Source organism: Callithrix jacchus, chromosome 3 (assembly GCF_049354715.1).
Source record: "Callithrix jacchus isolate 240 chromosome 3, calJac240_pri, whole genome shotgun sequence".
Lineage (NCBI taxonomy): Eukaryota > Metazoa > Chordata > Mammalia > Primates > Cebidae > Callithrix > Callithrix jacchus.
In genome coordinates this window covers 190,781,499-190,798,756 of record NC_133504.1, presented here as the reverse complement: position 1 = coordinate 190,798,756, position 17,258 = coordinate 190,781,499, and the positions used below count along the sequence as shown (strand labels likewise).

At 58.2% G+C, this 17,258-nt stretch overlaps 1 protein-coding gene across 7 annotated transcripts in view; it reads right to left on the bottom strand.

Annotated features, from left to right (window-relative positions):
* The window catches only part of ZFYVE28 (zinc finger FYVE-type containing 28), a 154,059-nt gene that overhangs the window by 87,269 nt on the left and 49,532 nt on the right, over nt 1–17,258 (bottom strand). For 4 of the 7 annotated variants that reach the window (XM_054253554.2, XM_054253555.2, XM_054253560.2 and 1 more), the window contains exons 1-2: nt 5,853–6,146; nt 3,419–3,559 (exon numbers count right to left, since the gene is read on the bottom strand). In XM_054253554.2, coding sequence (XP_054109529.2) covers nt 3,419–3,559; nt 5,853–5,960 — 249 coding nt within the window. In that variant the 5' untranslated portion in view covers nt 5,961–6,146. Of the gene's footprint in view, nt 1–3,418; nt 3,560–5,852; nt 6,147–17,258 lie in introns of those variants that run through there. The other 3 variants (XM_054253556.2, XM_078367706.1, XM_054253559.2) reach the window with 1 other exon arrangement.

The following is a 17,258-nucleotide window of genomic DNA, read 5'->3' as shown; positions in this document are numbered from 1 at the left end:
CCAACTCTATTCAACGTTGTTCTAGAATTCCAGCCAGTTCAACAGGGTGACACACACACACACCCATGGCATCCAGATAGAAGATGAAGAAGTGGGGATTATCTTTATGTGCAAAAAATTTAACAGTATCTACAAAAAGCTGCCAGAAAGAAGCGAATTTAGAAAGTATGATATTGTAAAATGTTTCGTCTTCTTCCCATTTCCTGACATACAGCTCCCAAAAAGCCTTGGAATCTCCAGAATGATAGAGTTCACTGGTGGCTGAGGGGCCCTAGACAGCTTCAGGATGGGGGGGCTGGTCACTGGGAAGATCAAGGCATGTTAGAAGGTTGGGACTTTCAGCCCCACCCCCAACCTCCAGGGAGGGGAGAGGCACTGAAGAATTGGGAAATGTTCTCACCAGTGGCCAATGATGTAATCAGTCATGGCTCTATAACGAGGCCTCCACAAACACCGAAAAGGACTGGGTTCAGAGAGCCTCCTTCGGGCTGGCAAGCACATCTGCCTGCCAGGAGAAGGGGACACCCCAGCTCCAGGGAACAGAAGCTCCTGCCCTTGGGACCTGTCCCGAGCTCGGCCTGTGCACGTCTTCGTCTGGCTGTTCATTTCACCCATGACCACATCCTTTATTAACAAGCCAGAACCATAGTGAAGTGTTTTCCTGAGCTCTGTGAGACACGCTACAGATTCATCCAACCCAGAAGGGGGTCATGGGAGCCCCGATTTATAGCCGATGGACAGGAGCACAGACCACGCGTGGCCCTGGGATCAGTATCTAAATGGGGGGGCGTCTTGTGGGACTGAGCCCTCACCCCGTGAGGTCTGAGGTCACTCCAGGCGAACACTGTCAAGATGGAGATGAATAGGGGACCCACCCACTGCTGTCCCCTGCAGAACCTGCTGGGGAATCACTCGGTGTGTGGGGAACACCCCACTTATCTAGTCATGGAGTGTTGAGTGACTGTGAGAGTAGAAAGCAGGAAAAACCCATTATCTAGATTCCTACAGAAAGGTTTTGGGATAAAAGATATAGGAGCACCAAACAATCCAAAATTGACATTTAGAGCTGGGCACGGTGGGTCGAGCCTGCAATCCCAGCACTTTGGGAGGCCGAGGCAGGTGGGTCACTTGAGGTCAGGAGTTCAAGACCAGCCTGGCCAACACGGTAAAACCCTGTCTCTACTAAAAATACAAAAATTAGCAGGGCGTGGAGGTGCACCGCTCTTAATCCCAGCTACTCAGGAGGCTGAGGTAGGAGAATCGCTTGAACCTGGGAGACAGAGGTTGCAGTGAGCCGAGATCATATCACTGCACACCAGTCTGGGCAACACAGCAAGACCCCACAGGGTGCAGCTCAGTCCCACAAGACGGACCCCTTCAGATGCCAATCCCAAGTCCAGGCATGGTCTGTGCTTCTGCCAGCTGGCTGCAAACTGGGGCTCCCACGACCCCCTCCTCAGGTTGGGTTGATTTGTAGGGTGTCTCACAGAAGTCAGGGAAACACTTCATTTAAGGTTCTGGCTTATTTTTAAAACTTGACATGTAATAAGCAATACCATTTACAACATCATGAGAAGACATGAAATACAATCATCCCTCAGTGCACGCAGGGCACAGGCTCCAGGACCCCTGGCGTATATCCTATCTGTGCACACTCAAGCCCCACAGTTGGACCTGTGGAACCTGCACGGCCCTCTGTACACGTGGGTTTTGTGTCCTGAGAATACTATATTTTAGATCTGAGTGGACCTGTGCAGTTCAAACCACGCTGTTCAATGGTCAGCTGTGCTGGCGGTAAGGGGGGCCCTGTGAGATGCCCCAAGGAGCTGGCAGGAGCACCAGGGAGCACCCCTGATCTGGGGGGGGAGGAGAGGCCAAGAGGCTCCCCTCAGGGTGCTCAGCACAGACATGGGGCAGGATGAGCCACCATGTCGGGAGGTGGCCAGGACCAGGCTTCGGACTGCGTGTGGGACCCACATAGAGGAGGCTGGGGGAGGAAGGGAAGATGGGAGGAGGGAGGAAGAAGGGGAGATGTGGGAGAGGAAAGAAGGCTGCTGGTGAAAACACTTCCCAGTTCTTCAGTGCCACAGAGGAGCCAGTGGGATGCCAGGTGAGCCAGAGGCGGGGCCCTGGAGCCGAGTGGACAGAAGTGAGGCCCAATCAGATGATGCTGAGGTGTCTGGACAGCATCCAGTTCCTTCAAAGACCCCAGCAGCAAGGACATGAGTGCTTAGGCCCCTAACTGTCCCTAGGAGCATCCCCTTCCAGATCCTTCTCACAGGACAATTCTCACTTCGACACACCCCAATTAAAGCCCATGGCGGGGGGAGCCTGGGAAGGGGCCACCTAGCTTGGCAGCCCTCCAGCCCCTCCCCCAGCTCTCAAACTCACTTAACACCAGGCTTCACCATCTACGCTGTCAACAGAAAAGCACACAGGCCACAGAGCACATCATGGGAACAAAGCCCCTTCCCAAAGGCTGCCACAAGGGGCATCGGTCCCCCTTCCCCATTGGTGGAAACACGGGCAGGCCCAGCACCTCTCCTGCGTGGCACTGTCCTCCCCCAGGCTCCAGGGCCCCCAGCACCTGTCCCCTGGTCAGAAGCTTCTTCTAACCTGAGCTCCTGAGGGCCAGGACTCTCCCCACCCACAGAGGCCGTCGCCAGAGGGGCCCAGGACATCTGTCGGAACATCGGAACACACAGGATGGGGGGCTGCCACTGAACAGCCCAAAAGAGGAGCTCCCGGGGTGGGACCCTCAGGACCACAGTGACGCAGTGATGGCCTCCCCCGTTCGGGGAGCACGTGTCAGCCCCCACCTCCCACGGCTGCAAGGATTCAGCAAGACCCTGTGGGTAGCACACGCCGAGAATATTCCGGAACTTTGTGAAAACCCGTCGTCGTCAGTTGATAAAACTGCACCGCGCTGTTTGCTGTCGTGCAGGAAATACCTCTGAATGCTTGGTGCGCCGGGAAGAAAACCTTGGCCAGGATATTTTTAGCAGCAGCGTCCAGGACCATCTCTCCATTACACAGCAGATGCCGGCAGCACCGTGAGTCAGCGTTGGAGTGTGACGGCCACATGGTACCCGAGCTCTGCATGAGCACCTGGGCAGGCCCACCCCTCCCACACCAGCTGCTCCTGGGCTCAGAAGCCAGCTCTCTCTGCACCCCACCCCCCGCTCTCACAGCTTCTGCTCCCCCAAACATCCCATGCTGTTCCTCACTTCCAGCCCAGCCGTCCACCCCACGCACCCCATCCCGGATGGTCCCTCTTCCCGAGACTGGCTTCTCTAGCACCTGACCCAGAGAACGCCACCACAGGGGCCAGCAGGTGACAAAGCCTCGCTCTACTGAGGACTGGCCACTCTGTCCAATGCCCAGCGGGGCCAGCCAGCCTCTGCTGCCCATGGCTCACCTGGCAGGAGCGGAACTGGCTGACCAGCAGTGTGCACCGCTGGGGGTCCTTCCGCCCGTCCAGGCTGTCCAGCTCCGCGGCCACCTGGTTCAGCTCCTCGTCGGCGTAGTAGAACCGGGCAAGCAGCTGCGGGTCCGACCTCTGCAGGAGAGAGGGGCCGGGGGCATGAGTGGGTGGGGAAATGGAGGGGACGCCTTGGCCATGTGCGGGCTCAGCCTGGGACCTTCCACACTGAGCAGTAGCTGGCTCTTTCATCAGCTTTCCAGGCCAGGATCTGGAGGGAAACAGCTAAAGCTGAGGCTTGGGCTGCCTGCTCAACCCCTGACCCAAGGGTCCCAGGCCCCCTGCATTTCACCCCAGGGCTGTGGGGAACCCAGACGCTTCGCTACACTTAGGACACAAGATCCTCACGCTCCCTCTCGTGGAGGAGAACCCACAGAAAAGGGGCTCTGGGAAGAGTGGGGTCCCAGGCAAGGAAAGTAGCTCTTAGGGAATTTTTTTTTTTTTTTTTTGAGATGGAGTTTTACTCTTGTTGCCCAGGCTGGAGTGCAATGGCACAATCCCAGCTCACTGCAAACTCTGCCTCTCAGCCTCCCAAGTAGCTGGGGCTACAGGCACCCACTACCACACCTGGCTGACTTTTGTATTTTTAGTAGAGATGGGGTTTCACTTTTCTGGCCAGGTCTCAAACACTGCTGACCTCGTGATCTATTCTCCTTGGCCTCCCAAAGTGCTGGGATTACAGGCTGCTGGGATCATAGGCGTGAGCCATCGAGCCTGGCATATATATATATATATATTTTTTTTTTTTTTTTTTTTTTGAGACAGGGTCTTGCTCTGTTGCCCACACTGGAGTACAGTGGCACAAGCATGGCTCACTGCAATCTCTGCCTCCTGGGCTCAAGAGACCCTCCTGCCTCAGCCTCCTGAGTAGCCGAGACTACAGGCACATGCCAGCACATTCAGCTAATTTTTAATTTTTTCTAGAGTTGGGGCTCCTTGTGTCGCCCAGCCTTGTCTTGAACTCCTGGCCTCAAGCTGCTCTTCCATCCTGGCCTCCCAACGGTGCTGAGATTGTAGAAGTGAGTCACTGTGCCTGGCCTGGACCTACTTTTATCAAAGGGCCTCCTGACAGTCAGAGAGAAAGACAGAGGAGAGGGGAAGGTACCAAATCACTCCCAGTGGGATGTGCTGCCAGTGTCCCCACAGACTCCCATCTCCGTCGGGGCGTTTCCTCCATGTGCTCTGGCCTGCTGCCCTCCCCTTCCCTCTGAGTGGCCTTGGCCAGGGTCACTCTGTCCTGACTTTTTCCCGGTCCACCAGTCCTCACTCTCTGGATCAGCTCCAGGCGCTGGCCCAGACACCTGGGGTGGGGAGAGCAAACCCCAGTGAGGCTGAGCAGACCCACACTCAGCCATCCACTGCCCCGCCTGGGCTTCAGGATGAGGCAGGCACTTGTGACCTGGGCAGCCAATGGGAAGCCTCCCTGGGACTGTTCCCAGGAGGCTGCCGAAGCTCACTGGCAGATGCTGCCTACGTGCCCACTCAGCTAGGGGCGGGTCTGGGCCTGGGACACAGCCCTGAGCAAGACAGACCCAGCCCCAGGCAGTGCATGAGAGATGGGAGGTGGGCTCGGGCTGCCATCTGCTCCCACCCTCTCAGCTCCACTGCTGTGTCCCCGCGCCTCGAGCCTTTCTGGAAGTAAACACATCCTCTCCGATGGCCCAGCCAACCTCGGAGAGCCACGAGGTCACAGTCACCTAGCGACCCACCCTCTGTGAAGAAATGAAAAGAAGAGTGGGGTTGGGAGGCAGGAGACACTCTTACCTTGTTCTATTCTACTCTACTGCCTGGAAGGAAAGAAAGGAAGGCAGGGAACATGAGACCTGAAGGCCCTTCCAGCCCTTCCACTGGGTCAGAGCCCCAGGGAATGCTGTGCCTTTAAGCCTTGTGCCTGTCAACCTACGGACGAGCAGCTGCACCCTTGACCTTTGCCTCGGATGTAGCCCCCATCATTCCTTTTTTTTTTTTTTGAGATGGAGTCTCACTCTGCTACCCAGGCCGGAGTGCAGTGGCATGATCTCAGCTCACTGCAAGCTCCACCTCCCAGGCTCAAGCAATCATCCTGCCTCAGCCTCCCAAATACCTGGAATTACAGGTGTGCGCCGGCACATCCAGCTAATTTTTGTATTTGTAGTAGAGACAGGGTTTCACCATGTTGCCCAGGCTGGTCTCGAACTCCTGACCTCAAATGATCCACCTGCCTGGGCCTCCCAGGGATTACAGGCATGAGCCACCATGCCTGGCCCAGTCCCCAGAATCCTGACCCAGCTTCTGGGGTGGCCACCAGCTTCCCCTCCTGGGCCCCGGGCCTGCCAATGCCCCTCCTCGCTCCCAAGGAAGAGGGGAAGAACCAAGAACGACACCTTCTTACCAGAGGACAGAAGAGCCTTCCTGCCACTTCCGGAACCAGGAGGGAGCACAGCCCCTTGGCAAGGTGGAGTTGCCTGCCCCACCTGGGCAGCCTGCCCAAGGCCTGCATGAGAACTGCTGGGCCTGACACCCAGCTCAGGCACCAGTCCAGGTCAGCAGAGCCACTGGCTTCCTTCTGGCCCCAAACCTGCCAGCTCCCTTCATAGCAGAAGTGGGAGGGTGGGAGAAGCAGGGGCCTGGTGGGGCCAGCCCCGCAGCAGACGCCTGGCTGTGACTGAGCTGGACCAGAGCCCTCACAGTCCCTTGCCGCATGCGTCCCACAGCCCCAACTGCAGCTGATGAGACACCATCTGGCCCAGCAAACAGGCCAGGTACTGAATTTAGGGCACTGCATGACGACAGCTCCCAGAAGCTAAATCTTGGCTCCAAGAAAAAGGACACGACAAGGGGCCCTGCAGAAACCCCCAGAGAGAACCCAGAATCATTCTCTGCTGTGGCACCAAAACACTCACACCACCTAAGGAGTTCACAGCAACACCCGGGTCAACACGGCCCCTGCTGTCAGGCAAACGGAGGAGACAGCTCAGCCACAACGCAGGTGTGTGAAAGGCTGATGGAGGGTGGGGCCATCACACAAAGCCCCGGACCACAGAGCGGGTGCACACACATCCCCTCAGCTCACTCACACAGTTCCTCTCCTGTGCTCTGGAGAGGCTGAGAACCACCACGTGTGTGAGCACATGAACATGTACATGTGTGAGCACGTGTGTACGGTAACTGCATGCCCCGTGCATGGCTGTGTGCGTGTGGATCTGTGCGCTGTGCAGATGTGTGTACATGCACGTGCACCTATGTATCTGTGTGCCTGTGAACGTATGTGCAGGCATGAACATGCGTGCGTGTGTGAACGTGCCCCTGTGGGACCAGTGCAGCAGGTGTCAAGACGAGCTCCCGCAGGGGTGAGGTGTGTGTCTACTTGGCAAGGTAAAAGCTAGAAAGGGGTGCTCATCACCTAAATAAAAGGCACGGGACGTAGGGAACCCTTCAGGGATGGGCCTGGTACTTGACCCCTCCTGGCATGCTTGGTGCCCCTGCAGGGAAACCGATTCCCTGCTGCAGAAGGCAGCCTGGGTGTCTCCTGTGAGGAAGGAAGGGGTCCTGCCTTCCTCTCTTGGGGCAGCTGAAGCCTCTGAAAGGTCTCCCCTTGAGCTGAGGTGTCACTGAGCACACAGGTCGCACTGCCAGGGCTGCTTGCTGGTGGGGTGGGCCTGGTGGCACATGAGGCAGATTTGCTGTGTGACCTTATCATAGGCTAAACTGTGACTGCCCCTCAGGTTCAAAGATTGAAGTCCTAACCCCCAGGACTCAGAATGTGACTGTCTGGAAACTGTATCTCCCCATTTTTTTTCTTTGAGATAGGGTCTTGCTCTATCCCCCAGGCTAGAGTACAGTGGCGTGATCACAGCTCACTGCAACCTCGCCTCCTGGGTTCCAGTGATCCTCCCTGAGTAGCTAGGAGGCCAGGTGGCTGCCACTGCACCCAGCCAATTTTTGTATTTTTTGTAGAGATGGGGTTTTGCCATGTTGCCCGGGCTTATCTGGAACTCCTGAGCTCCAGTGAGTCATCTGCCTCAGCCTCCAAAAGTACGGGCATTACAGATGTGAGCCACCTAGCCCAGCCCAGAGATAGGATCTTTAAAGAGTTCATTACGGGACCCAGCCTCAGAGAGACCCGGCCTCAGAGGGACCCGGCCCTGCCATGCGGTGGTCTTGGACTTTTGGCCTCCAGGACTGAGGGAAGAGAAGTTCCTACTCTTCCAGCCACTGAGTCTGGAGTCCTTTCTTATGGCCGCCCAACCTGTGTGGAAGGCCCAGGAGCAGGCTGGGGAGCCAGCCCCCACCCAGAGCTCCCCCACCCCATGCCATGCAGGAGGGCCCAGGAGCCCGGACACCCACTTAGCAAACCCTGCCAGATGACCCTCCTCCAACGTATAACCCCAAATCCGTGGGCCTGTACCACCCCGAGGAAGGGGCTCTTGGGGTGGGCTCAAGCTTCCCTGAAAGACCTGGGGACCCCCGAACATCTGGAAAGACAGCCCCCTCTTAGGCCCTAGACCCAAGCCTTAGATCCTTCACCCACCCCAAGCAAGTGCACGCGTCTACAACAACCTGTGAGGCCATCTGTGGTTCTCTGTGATTTGAGGAGGCCTCCATGATGTCTACAGCACGGGCTCTGACGGTACAGTTGCCTGTGCACGGGAAAGGGACATCTTGAACAGCGTGTCCGAAGCCACCACGCCCGAGAACAGGGAAGGAAGCACTGGGCATCTCCACAATCCAGGAGGAACAACACTTGCCACACCCCACCTTGTGCCATCCCACAATGGGCACCACGGTCACACTGCTGATGACATGGCATCGGTGCCCACAAGCAGACGCCCTGCTGCTTTACCTTGCTTTTCGTAAAGACCTTAAAACCAGACCTACGAAGGTGTTGACCATCTGCAAAAAGAGAGCTGTAATCATACACACTCACACGCACACACACACAGGCACACACAGAGGCACACACAGGTACACACACAGACACAGGCATGCACACACACACACAGAGGCATGCAGACACGCGCACGCACACACACACAGGCACACACAGAGGCACGCACACAGGCACACACACAGAGGCACACAGAGACACAGGCATGCACACACACACACAGAGGCATGCAGACACGCACACGCACACGCACACAGGCACACACAGAGGCACACACAGGTACACACACAGAGGCACACACAGACAGAGGCATGCAGACACATGCACGCACACAGGCACGCACACAGGCACACACACAGAGGCACACACACAGGTACACACAGAGGCACACACACACAGGCATGCACACACACAGAGGCACACACACACAGGCATGCACACACACAGAGGCACACACACACAGGCATGCACACACACAGAGGCACACACACAGGCATGCACACACACACAGAGGCATGCAGACACACATGCGCGTACACACACACAGGCACGCACACACGCACACACAGAAAGCCTGTGCTATTTGGAAAGCTGAGTTAGTCCCTGAGCTAGTGTCCCGGCCCTTCAGGACTGGTATTTCAGAGGAAGAGGCCGGGGTTCCTGCCTGGGTGGTGCTGGGGCGGGAGCAGGAAGGGGTCTCTATTCCTTGTGTCAGTCATCCCACCCAGATCCCTCAATGTGAGCAAAGACCTCCAGACAGGGGTCCCAGGAAATGAATTAACACAGCTTACAACATTCAATTTGTCCTGCTTAACAGAATCAAGAAGAAAATTTGGGGCCCTAAATTTCCATTTCTAAGTATGCAGAGTATGAAGCAAACAATTATAATCCCAGTCTACTCATCAGTTAGTGCTAAATCCGTCTGGCGTGACTGGGCTCACCCTCAAGTGAGCCTTCGGGCAGGACACATGACTGGGGAGGGAGCGCTGCAGCACTGACAAATCCTCTCCCTTTTTGATTCGAAGCCACCAGCTTTATTCAACATTTTACAATTTCATTTTAAATTCAGTTTTTAAATGTCCTTAGATACAATGATATAAAGGGAATCAACCGATATAAGTAGGAAGTACTCACCTTGTTTTCATTTTTGAAATAAAAATTGTAAAATAATAAATGAGAACCTAGTAGGATTCTCTTTTAAAGCCACACTGCGTCAATATTTTCTCAAAGATGAATTCATTGCAGAGAAAGTGTTCACTGTTGACAGAAGTCAGAAAGAAACGCCGTAAAGAAGGCATTTCGTTCAGGAGGTTAGGTGACTACTGAAAAGACACCCTCAAAAGGGCAGGAGAAAATACACACCAGCCCAGCAGTGCCCGGTTCACAGAGGCAGGATGGACTGAGTCTGGCTAATTTCGTAAAGCTGATTGAACTGTCAATTCGTTCAAGCCCCCGTCCCTAACGTGAGCTGTGGTTGCAGAAGCGGCTGCAGGTGGGAGGTGTGGGTGGAAGGCAGGAGCAGGTGAGAGACGCAGTGCGCACGTGTGGGCTCGCCTGTCTGACCCACGTGTGATGACCTTGGAGTGTTTCCTGGCAGTTACGAGGGCTGGCGGCCGGCGCAGAGTTTATACACACTACACCACCTGCTGGGGCGGGCCCCAGCCACCTTGAGGCCCAGGAAGGATGGGACTCCAGCCCTGCACAGGGCACAGGAGCACAGCCCATCACACCATGCCTTCCACCCGGGCAAGGAGACTGAGGCTCCCGAAGGTAACTCATGGCCAAGGCCACGTTGCTAGATGCCAGGGAGCCAGATCTCAGCCCCAGTGTCACTAGAACCCTCTGGCATCTATGTGGGGAAAGAGGGGTAAGGGCCCAGGGCCGGATCCTTTTTATGCTCTTGCTTGCTGAATATAACGTAAATCCTGCAGGTGGGCGTCTTAAAGGGACACCTTGTCACTCCAGGGCAGCAGCATCACAGTCTTGGCCAAGCTGCTGGGGGGGAAGTGGGGACGGGAGCAGGTAGGTGGTGGGACAGATGGGAGGGCAGGCAGCATGGCCAGGCCAGAGAGGACCCAACCCACCCCATGGGCCCCGGCAAGGGAGGGAAGCCCAGCCCAGCTCCTGCTGCCTCCCTCCCCACACAGCTGAACTCAGGACATTGCTGGGTCCGAAGCTCCAGTTCCCAAGACAGACCACCCCAGACAGCCAGCTCCCTACCCCCACACCTCCCACACTCAGCCTGGGGACTCAGGTGGGTTTGCCTCCTGGATATCAGCAGATCTCCAGGAGACAGTGGCCACAAGAGGACTTCAGCTGGACGAGGCGGGAGCATGTAGGGGTGAGGACCAGGTGTCCGAGGCCACCCTGGGCCTCTCCTGGGCCAGCTTTCCATTAAAGCCTGGGTCTCCTCACTCCAACACCAGGAATCCAAGAGCATCTCGAAGAAGCCAGAGAAGAGCCTCTGCCCGGGGCACCCAAATGCAGCCCCACAGCTGTGACCCCCCACATCGGCTGTTCCTAAACCCCCTCCATGGCCAGCTAACTGTGGAGGAAGCCCCTCGACCCCTCCACCACGGGGCAACAACCCTCCCCAGGGCTGGACCTGTGCACTGCTGCCAATCAGGGGTCCAGCCCTTCCTGTAGATCCCCAAGCCCTCCAGTCGGCACTGAGGCCTGACGTCCACGACCCATGTCCCCGAGGCAGACCTCATCCACAGCAGATGCCCCAGGGGCTGCCAGGCTGAGGCCCCGCTGACCTGGCAGCACCACCAGCCACACGCTGTGGATCTGGGGTGGCAGACAGGTGCCTGCTCCTGTGGTGCTGGGCACAGCCTGCTGCCATGCCCACCCCAGTGCTACTATTGTTGCTCCTGCTCCCTCCCCATCCATCCGTCCACCTTCTCCACCCCGCTCTGGGGCCAGGGAGCTGCAGTGGACATGCTGGGTCAGCGGGAGGCCTGGCAGGGAGTAGGGATGAGATTGTTCTGCCCACTTCCTGCCTTGGCCTCCTGCTGACCCCATCCATCCCTGCTCTCTCTCAGGACTTGGTACTGGCCCTCCCTGCAGCCTTCGGGGCTACATGTGGCACCAGCTCATCACCATCCCTGTGGTTCCCTCAACCCATTACATGGTGAGTGTCCCCAGCACAGCCTGACCAGGGAGCCACTGAGACTGCTTGCTACTTCCTCTGGGAGTTGGAAGACCCCGGCAGTTCTAGGAATTGGTGGGTGGGGCCTGGGCAGAGTTTAATCCCTCATATGACACTTGACCAGTCACGTGTCAGAGCGGCACAGACACTACCCAGCTCAGGTCACCTGTGGGAGCGGCACAGACGCCACCCAGCTCAGGTCACCTGTGAGAGGGGCACACACACCCCCCAGCTCAGGTCACCTGTGAGAGCGGCACACACACCCCCCAGCTCAGGACACCTGTGGGAGTAGCACAGACACCCCCCCAGCTCAGGACACCTGTGGGAGTAGCACACACCCCCCAGCTCAGGACACCTGTGAGAGCAGCACACACCCCCCAGCACCCCCCAGCTCAGGACACCTGTGAGAGGGACACACACACCCCGCAGCTCAGGTCACCTGTGAGAGTAGCACACACACCCCCCAGCTCAGGTCACCTGTGAGAGCAGCACAGACACCCCCCAGCTCAGGACACCTGTGGGAGTAGCACAGACACCCCCCAGCTCAGGTCACCTGTGGGAGTAGCACACACCCCCCAGCACCCCCCAGCTCAGGTCACCTGTGAGAGCAGCACACACCCCCCAGCACCCCCCAGCTCAGGACACCTGTGAGAGGGACACACACACCCCGCAGCTCAGGTCACCTGTGGGAGCGGCACAGACGCCACCCAGCTCAGGACACCTGTGAGAGGGACACACACACCCCCCAGCTCAGGTCACCTGTGGGAGTAGCACAGACACCCCCCAGCTCAGGACACCTGTGAGAGCAGCACAGACACCCCCCAGCTCAGGACACCTGTGAGAGCAGCACAGACACCCCCCAGCTCAGGACACCTGTGGGAGTAGCACAGACACCCCCCAGCTCAGGACACCTGTGAGAGGGACACACACACCCCCCAGCTCAGGTCACCTGTGGGAGTAGCACAGACACCCCCCAGCTCAGGACACCTGTGAGAGGGACACACACACCCCCCAGCTCAGGTCACCTGTGAGAGCAGCACAGACACCCCCCAGCTCAGGACACCTGTGAGAGCAGCACAGACACCCCCCAGCTCAGGACACCTGTGAGAGCAGCACAGACACCCCCCAGCTCAGGACACCTGTGGGAGTAGCACAGACACCCCCCAGCTCAGGACACCTGTGAGAGCAGCACAGACACCCCCCAGCTCAGGACACCTGTGAGAGCAGCACAGACACCCCCCAGCTCAGGACACCTGTGGGAGTAGCACAGACACCCCCCAGCTCAGGACACCTGTGAGAGGGACACACACACCCCCCAGCTCAGGTCACCTGTGGGAGTAGCACAGACACCCCCCAGCTCAGGACACCTGTGAGAGGGACACACACACCCCCCAGCTCAGGTCACCTGTGAGAGCAGCACAGACACCCCCCAGCTCAGGACACCTGTGAGAGCAGCACAGACACCCCCCAGCTCAGGACACCTGTGAGAGCAGCACAGACACCCCCCAGCTCAGGACACCTGTGAGAGCAGCACAGACACCCCCCAGCTCAGGACACCTGTGGGAGTAGCACAGACACCCCCCAGCTCAGGACACCTGTGAGAGGGACACACACACCCCCCAGCTCAGGTCACCTGTGGGAGTAGCACAGACACCCCCCAGCTCAGGACACCTGTGAGAGGGACACACACACCCCCCAGCTCAGGTCACCTGTGAGAGCAGCACAGACACCCCCCAGCTCAGGACACCTGTGAGAGCAGCACAGACACCCCCCAGCTCAGGACACCTGTGAGAGCAGCACAGACACCCCCCAGCTCAGGACACCTGTGAGAGCAGCACAGACACCCCCCAGCTCAGGACACCTGTGGGAGTAGCACAGACACCCCCCAGCTCAGGACACTTGTGGGAGTAGCACAGATGCCCCCCAGCTCAGGACACCTGTCGGAGCAGCACAGACGCCCCCCAGCTCAGATAATAATCCCTGCAGGTACGTTCTCAGGGGGCCTCGGACCTACCCTGCACTCCCTGCTTTTTTGCTTGCGGGTAGAAGGTGCTGAGGACAGGGCACCCAGAGGTAGGGAGGGACTGCCCAGAATAGCCCAGGCCTTGTCCTTCACCCTCCTAGGGACTGTAACAGCTTGAGTTAGGGAGGAACTGCCTGGGCTTTGCTTCTTTCTCCTTGGAAGCAGGATGCCTTCAAAGCTTTGCCCTGGGGGTCACGTGGCCCCTGAGTATCTAACCTGGGCGGCTGCTTTCACAGCCCCTCAGCCTGGTGCAGAGAAGCATGTGCAGTCAGCAATCCATCTGCGCTGGGCAGCTTTCCTGACACAGGGCCTGGCTCTGTCCCTTGCTTCCTATCTGTAAGTGACCAACCTGCTTTGCGTCACTTGTATGTGAGTATGGAGGTCACCAGTGCGTAGAGGACTGAACGGTCACCAGGGAGGCGGTGCCCACAGGCAAAAGTTCCTGGTATTCCCTATGACGATATTTGCTATTCTCCACCAAGTAGGAGACTTCTCTTCAGACGAGTAATTAGCAAATCTGCTTTGAAATCCCCACCACCCCAGAGGAGGTAAGGAACTGTTCCCCAATTTACAGAGGGAAGAACCAAGGCTCAGAGAGGTTCACAAATCGACCCACGATCCCACTTCCAATAAGCAATGGGGCCATCATTTCAAAGCCACTCACTGTGCCTGAAAGTGGAAGACTTACCCTGTGACTCAGTTACCCTGTCACTCCTGCTAGGTCATAAGGGTGAAGACAGCACAAAGCCACCACCGATGTTGGTGCCACAGCTGCAAGGGCAGGCGGTGTACCCTGTGAAGGGACGGCCTCCCCAAGCCTTGGGCCACAGCTCCAGGCTCACTGTGGCCTTCTGGCCTATGGAGCATAAGGTGCCTGATGCAGCTGGGAGGGTGTTGCCCGGGGGGTCCAAAGCCTGTGCCTACCGGGGCCAGCCTGCACATCAGCTGTGTGCACCCGGCGTGGCTGCAGACCAGGGATGGTGCTGAGACCCCAGCCCCACCTACCCCTGCAGGTGCCTGTGGATGGACAGCCAGCCCCATGCCACCTCCAGCCTGACCTGGAACCACAGGCAGCGCGCCCTTGGTGTTGTGGGGCCAGCCAGGCCGCTGAATGCCCTGCCCGCCCCAAGGGCACAGCCCTTCAAAGCAAACTGCCAGGGAAAGCTGGCAGCTTTAAGTTCAATTCACATCGGTGTCTGTGCCTGTTTAGAGGAATCCTCCACAGCCCAGACCGCGACAGGAGCCAAATGGGAAGAGAAATTAGACGGTGGGCGCTGGGCACAGACGTTCCAGTGGGTTCCAGGTTCTTGGTCACCTGTGCCCTCTGATTAGCATCTGCGAAATGGGCTAAGGACAAAGAGAACCCGCTTCGTCTGCACAAACCCTGCGTGCCTCGCTCCTCGCGGACAGGAGTGGCAGCGGAGGACGCAGATGAGGAGGATAACGCCCCACATTCCCAATGCCCCCCTCGCCAAGGCGGCCACGGCCTCCACAGGCCCCCCCGCCGCGCAGCTGACTGGGAATGACGGGGCTGCGTTCCCGACAAAACCCCCACATCACCGCGGCGGCAAAGTCGCGAGGGGACCGAGGACCTCCCGAGGAGGCAACGCCCGCGGGGGGCGCAGCCACAGGGCCCAGGTATCCCGGGCGTCACTCCCAAGGCCTCAGGCCCTGAGCGCGAGAACGGGGTTGAGGGGGCGCGGGGGTCTAGGCTGAAGGGCGAACAGTGTATCTGGGCTGCCCAGGGGGCACCGTTGGAAGAAAGGGGACAGGCATCCCTGAATGTGCGGTGGGGGAGGGGAAGAGGAAAGGGAACGAGGGGGAGGGAGAGGGGCAGGGGAGAGGGAACAAGGGGGAGGGAGAGGCGGAGGGGCAGGGGGCGGGACCTCCACATCTCCCAGGTTGGGGGGGGGGGTGCAGCACCGGGTCAGTCAGGAGTTGGGTCAGCTTGCGGAGGTCGCAGGCAGCAGCCGCAGCAGCCGACAGAGAGAGAGAGAGAGAGAGAGAGAGAGACAGAGACAGAGAGAGAGAGAGAGAGAGAGAGACAGAGAGAGCGGAACAAGGGCGGGAGAGGTCTCGCGGTGCCCGTCACTCGAGCCTGCATTGCTGCCTTGGGACCTGTGTCATGTAACGGCTCTCAAACGTGCACACACAAGAGGCGTGTCCCCCATCCCCGCACCTCCCTTGCACGCGGCAATCGGCCCACGCAGGGTAATACGGGTGACATCGCAGATGTTGCTGCCAGCCCCCGGGGAGTGCCAGCCTTCCCAGTGTCTCGGGGGTCACCAGGCCCACCTCCCACCTGCAGAAACGCCCTTCGGCCCTGCCTGCTGCCTCCCTGGCCCATACACTCCCTCATGTCCCTGCTTCAGGTCCACTCCCAAATCTCCCACCCTTTGGAGCCCTGAACCCTGGCCCAACCTGGGGACAAAGGCTCCCACTCCAGCCTGGTTACTGCCCCCTCAGGCTGGAAGATGGCCAGCACTGGCCGGGCCACAAGGATGCATCCCAGGCCCTCCAGCTCGCTCTCAGCTGGACTTTGGGTTATCAAGCTCTGAGAGTCACCCCAAACCCCCCTTGCACGCGGGGGTGCAAGGCCCCCAAACCAAAAGGCCCCAAGTGGGCCACCTATTGAATGAATTCCGAAGGAAAAGGGAGCACTTGTTCAGACATCGGGGACTGGGGGCTCCCCTCTACCCACAGGAGGGGTGCAAGTGGCAGAGCAGGGCCCTGCTCCCTAAAGGCAAGGTGAAGGCTGGCCCGCGTGACCCACTGGCAGGAGGCCAGGGCAAAATACATACAGCCGGCCTCACTCTGAACTCAGGTGGCCCCCACAGCTCCCCCAGCTCAGCCCGAGCAGGAAGGACCCTGACGCTGAATGTGGATGTCCCCAGCAGAGGCCACCTCTTAAAGAGACTTCAGGGGGAGTGCGGCACAGAATTATGGCGTCCAGTTATTCTGGCAAAAAACACAGGCATGAACTCTACACATACCAGAAACAGTCACATGTACGTTCTGAGATGGATTTTTAACCTGCTAAATTCTGGTTGAAAATGCTTTTACAGCTGTTCCCAGCACTTTCATAAGAAGCTGCTTATGCAAAGCTGCACGTGGGCCTCCCAGGAGGCAAGCCCAGGCCTCTGCAGTTTCCCAGATGGTCTGGTAAATCAGGGCTCTGGGAAGCTTTAGACTGGGGGACTGGTTTAGACACCCCAACAAATCAGTTCCTTGCATCTGCCGTCTCACCAAGCAGCACCCATCTCTCAGCCAAGTTGGTCTCACTTGCAGTAGAAGCCATGGCCAGGGCCAGCTCAGAGAAGCAGGTGATGGCGCGGAAGAGCCATCAGCCTTCCCCAAGCCACCGTCTACTCAGCTCAGTGGAGTGCTCAGTGGCCCCAGAGAAAACCCTCCCATTGTAGAGAGTACAGTCTATGCAGCTAGAGGTCTCTGCCCTTTGGGGCATGCCAAAGGGTCCCTTTATCACCTCAGTGTAGTCTCTGATGTGGAAACAGACCCCCCACACACACACTCATGGAAGGAGATGCTCCCCAGAAGCAGGACCCTGGCTCTAGGAGGAGGCTGGGTTGGCCCCTGAGGATGAGGCATCCCCCAGGGTACAAAGACATCCTCCTTGCAGGAGAGGCAGCTGGGCATGGTGCCACCCCAGGTGATCATGCCGGCCTTGACCGTGGCATTTGTTCTGCAAGTCAAGCCACACACAAAGCTTGGAGATAAC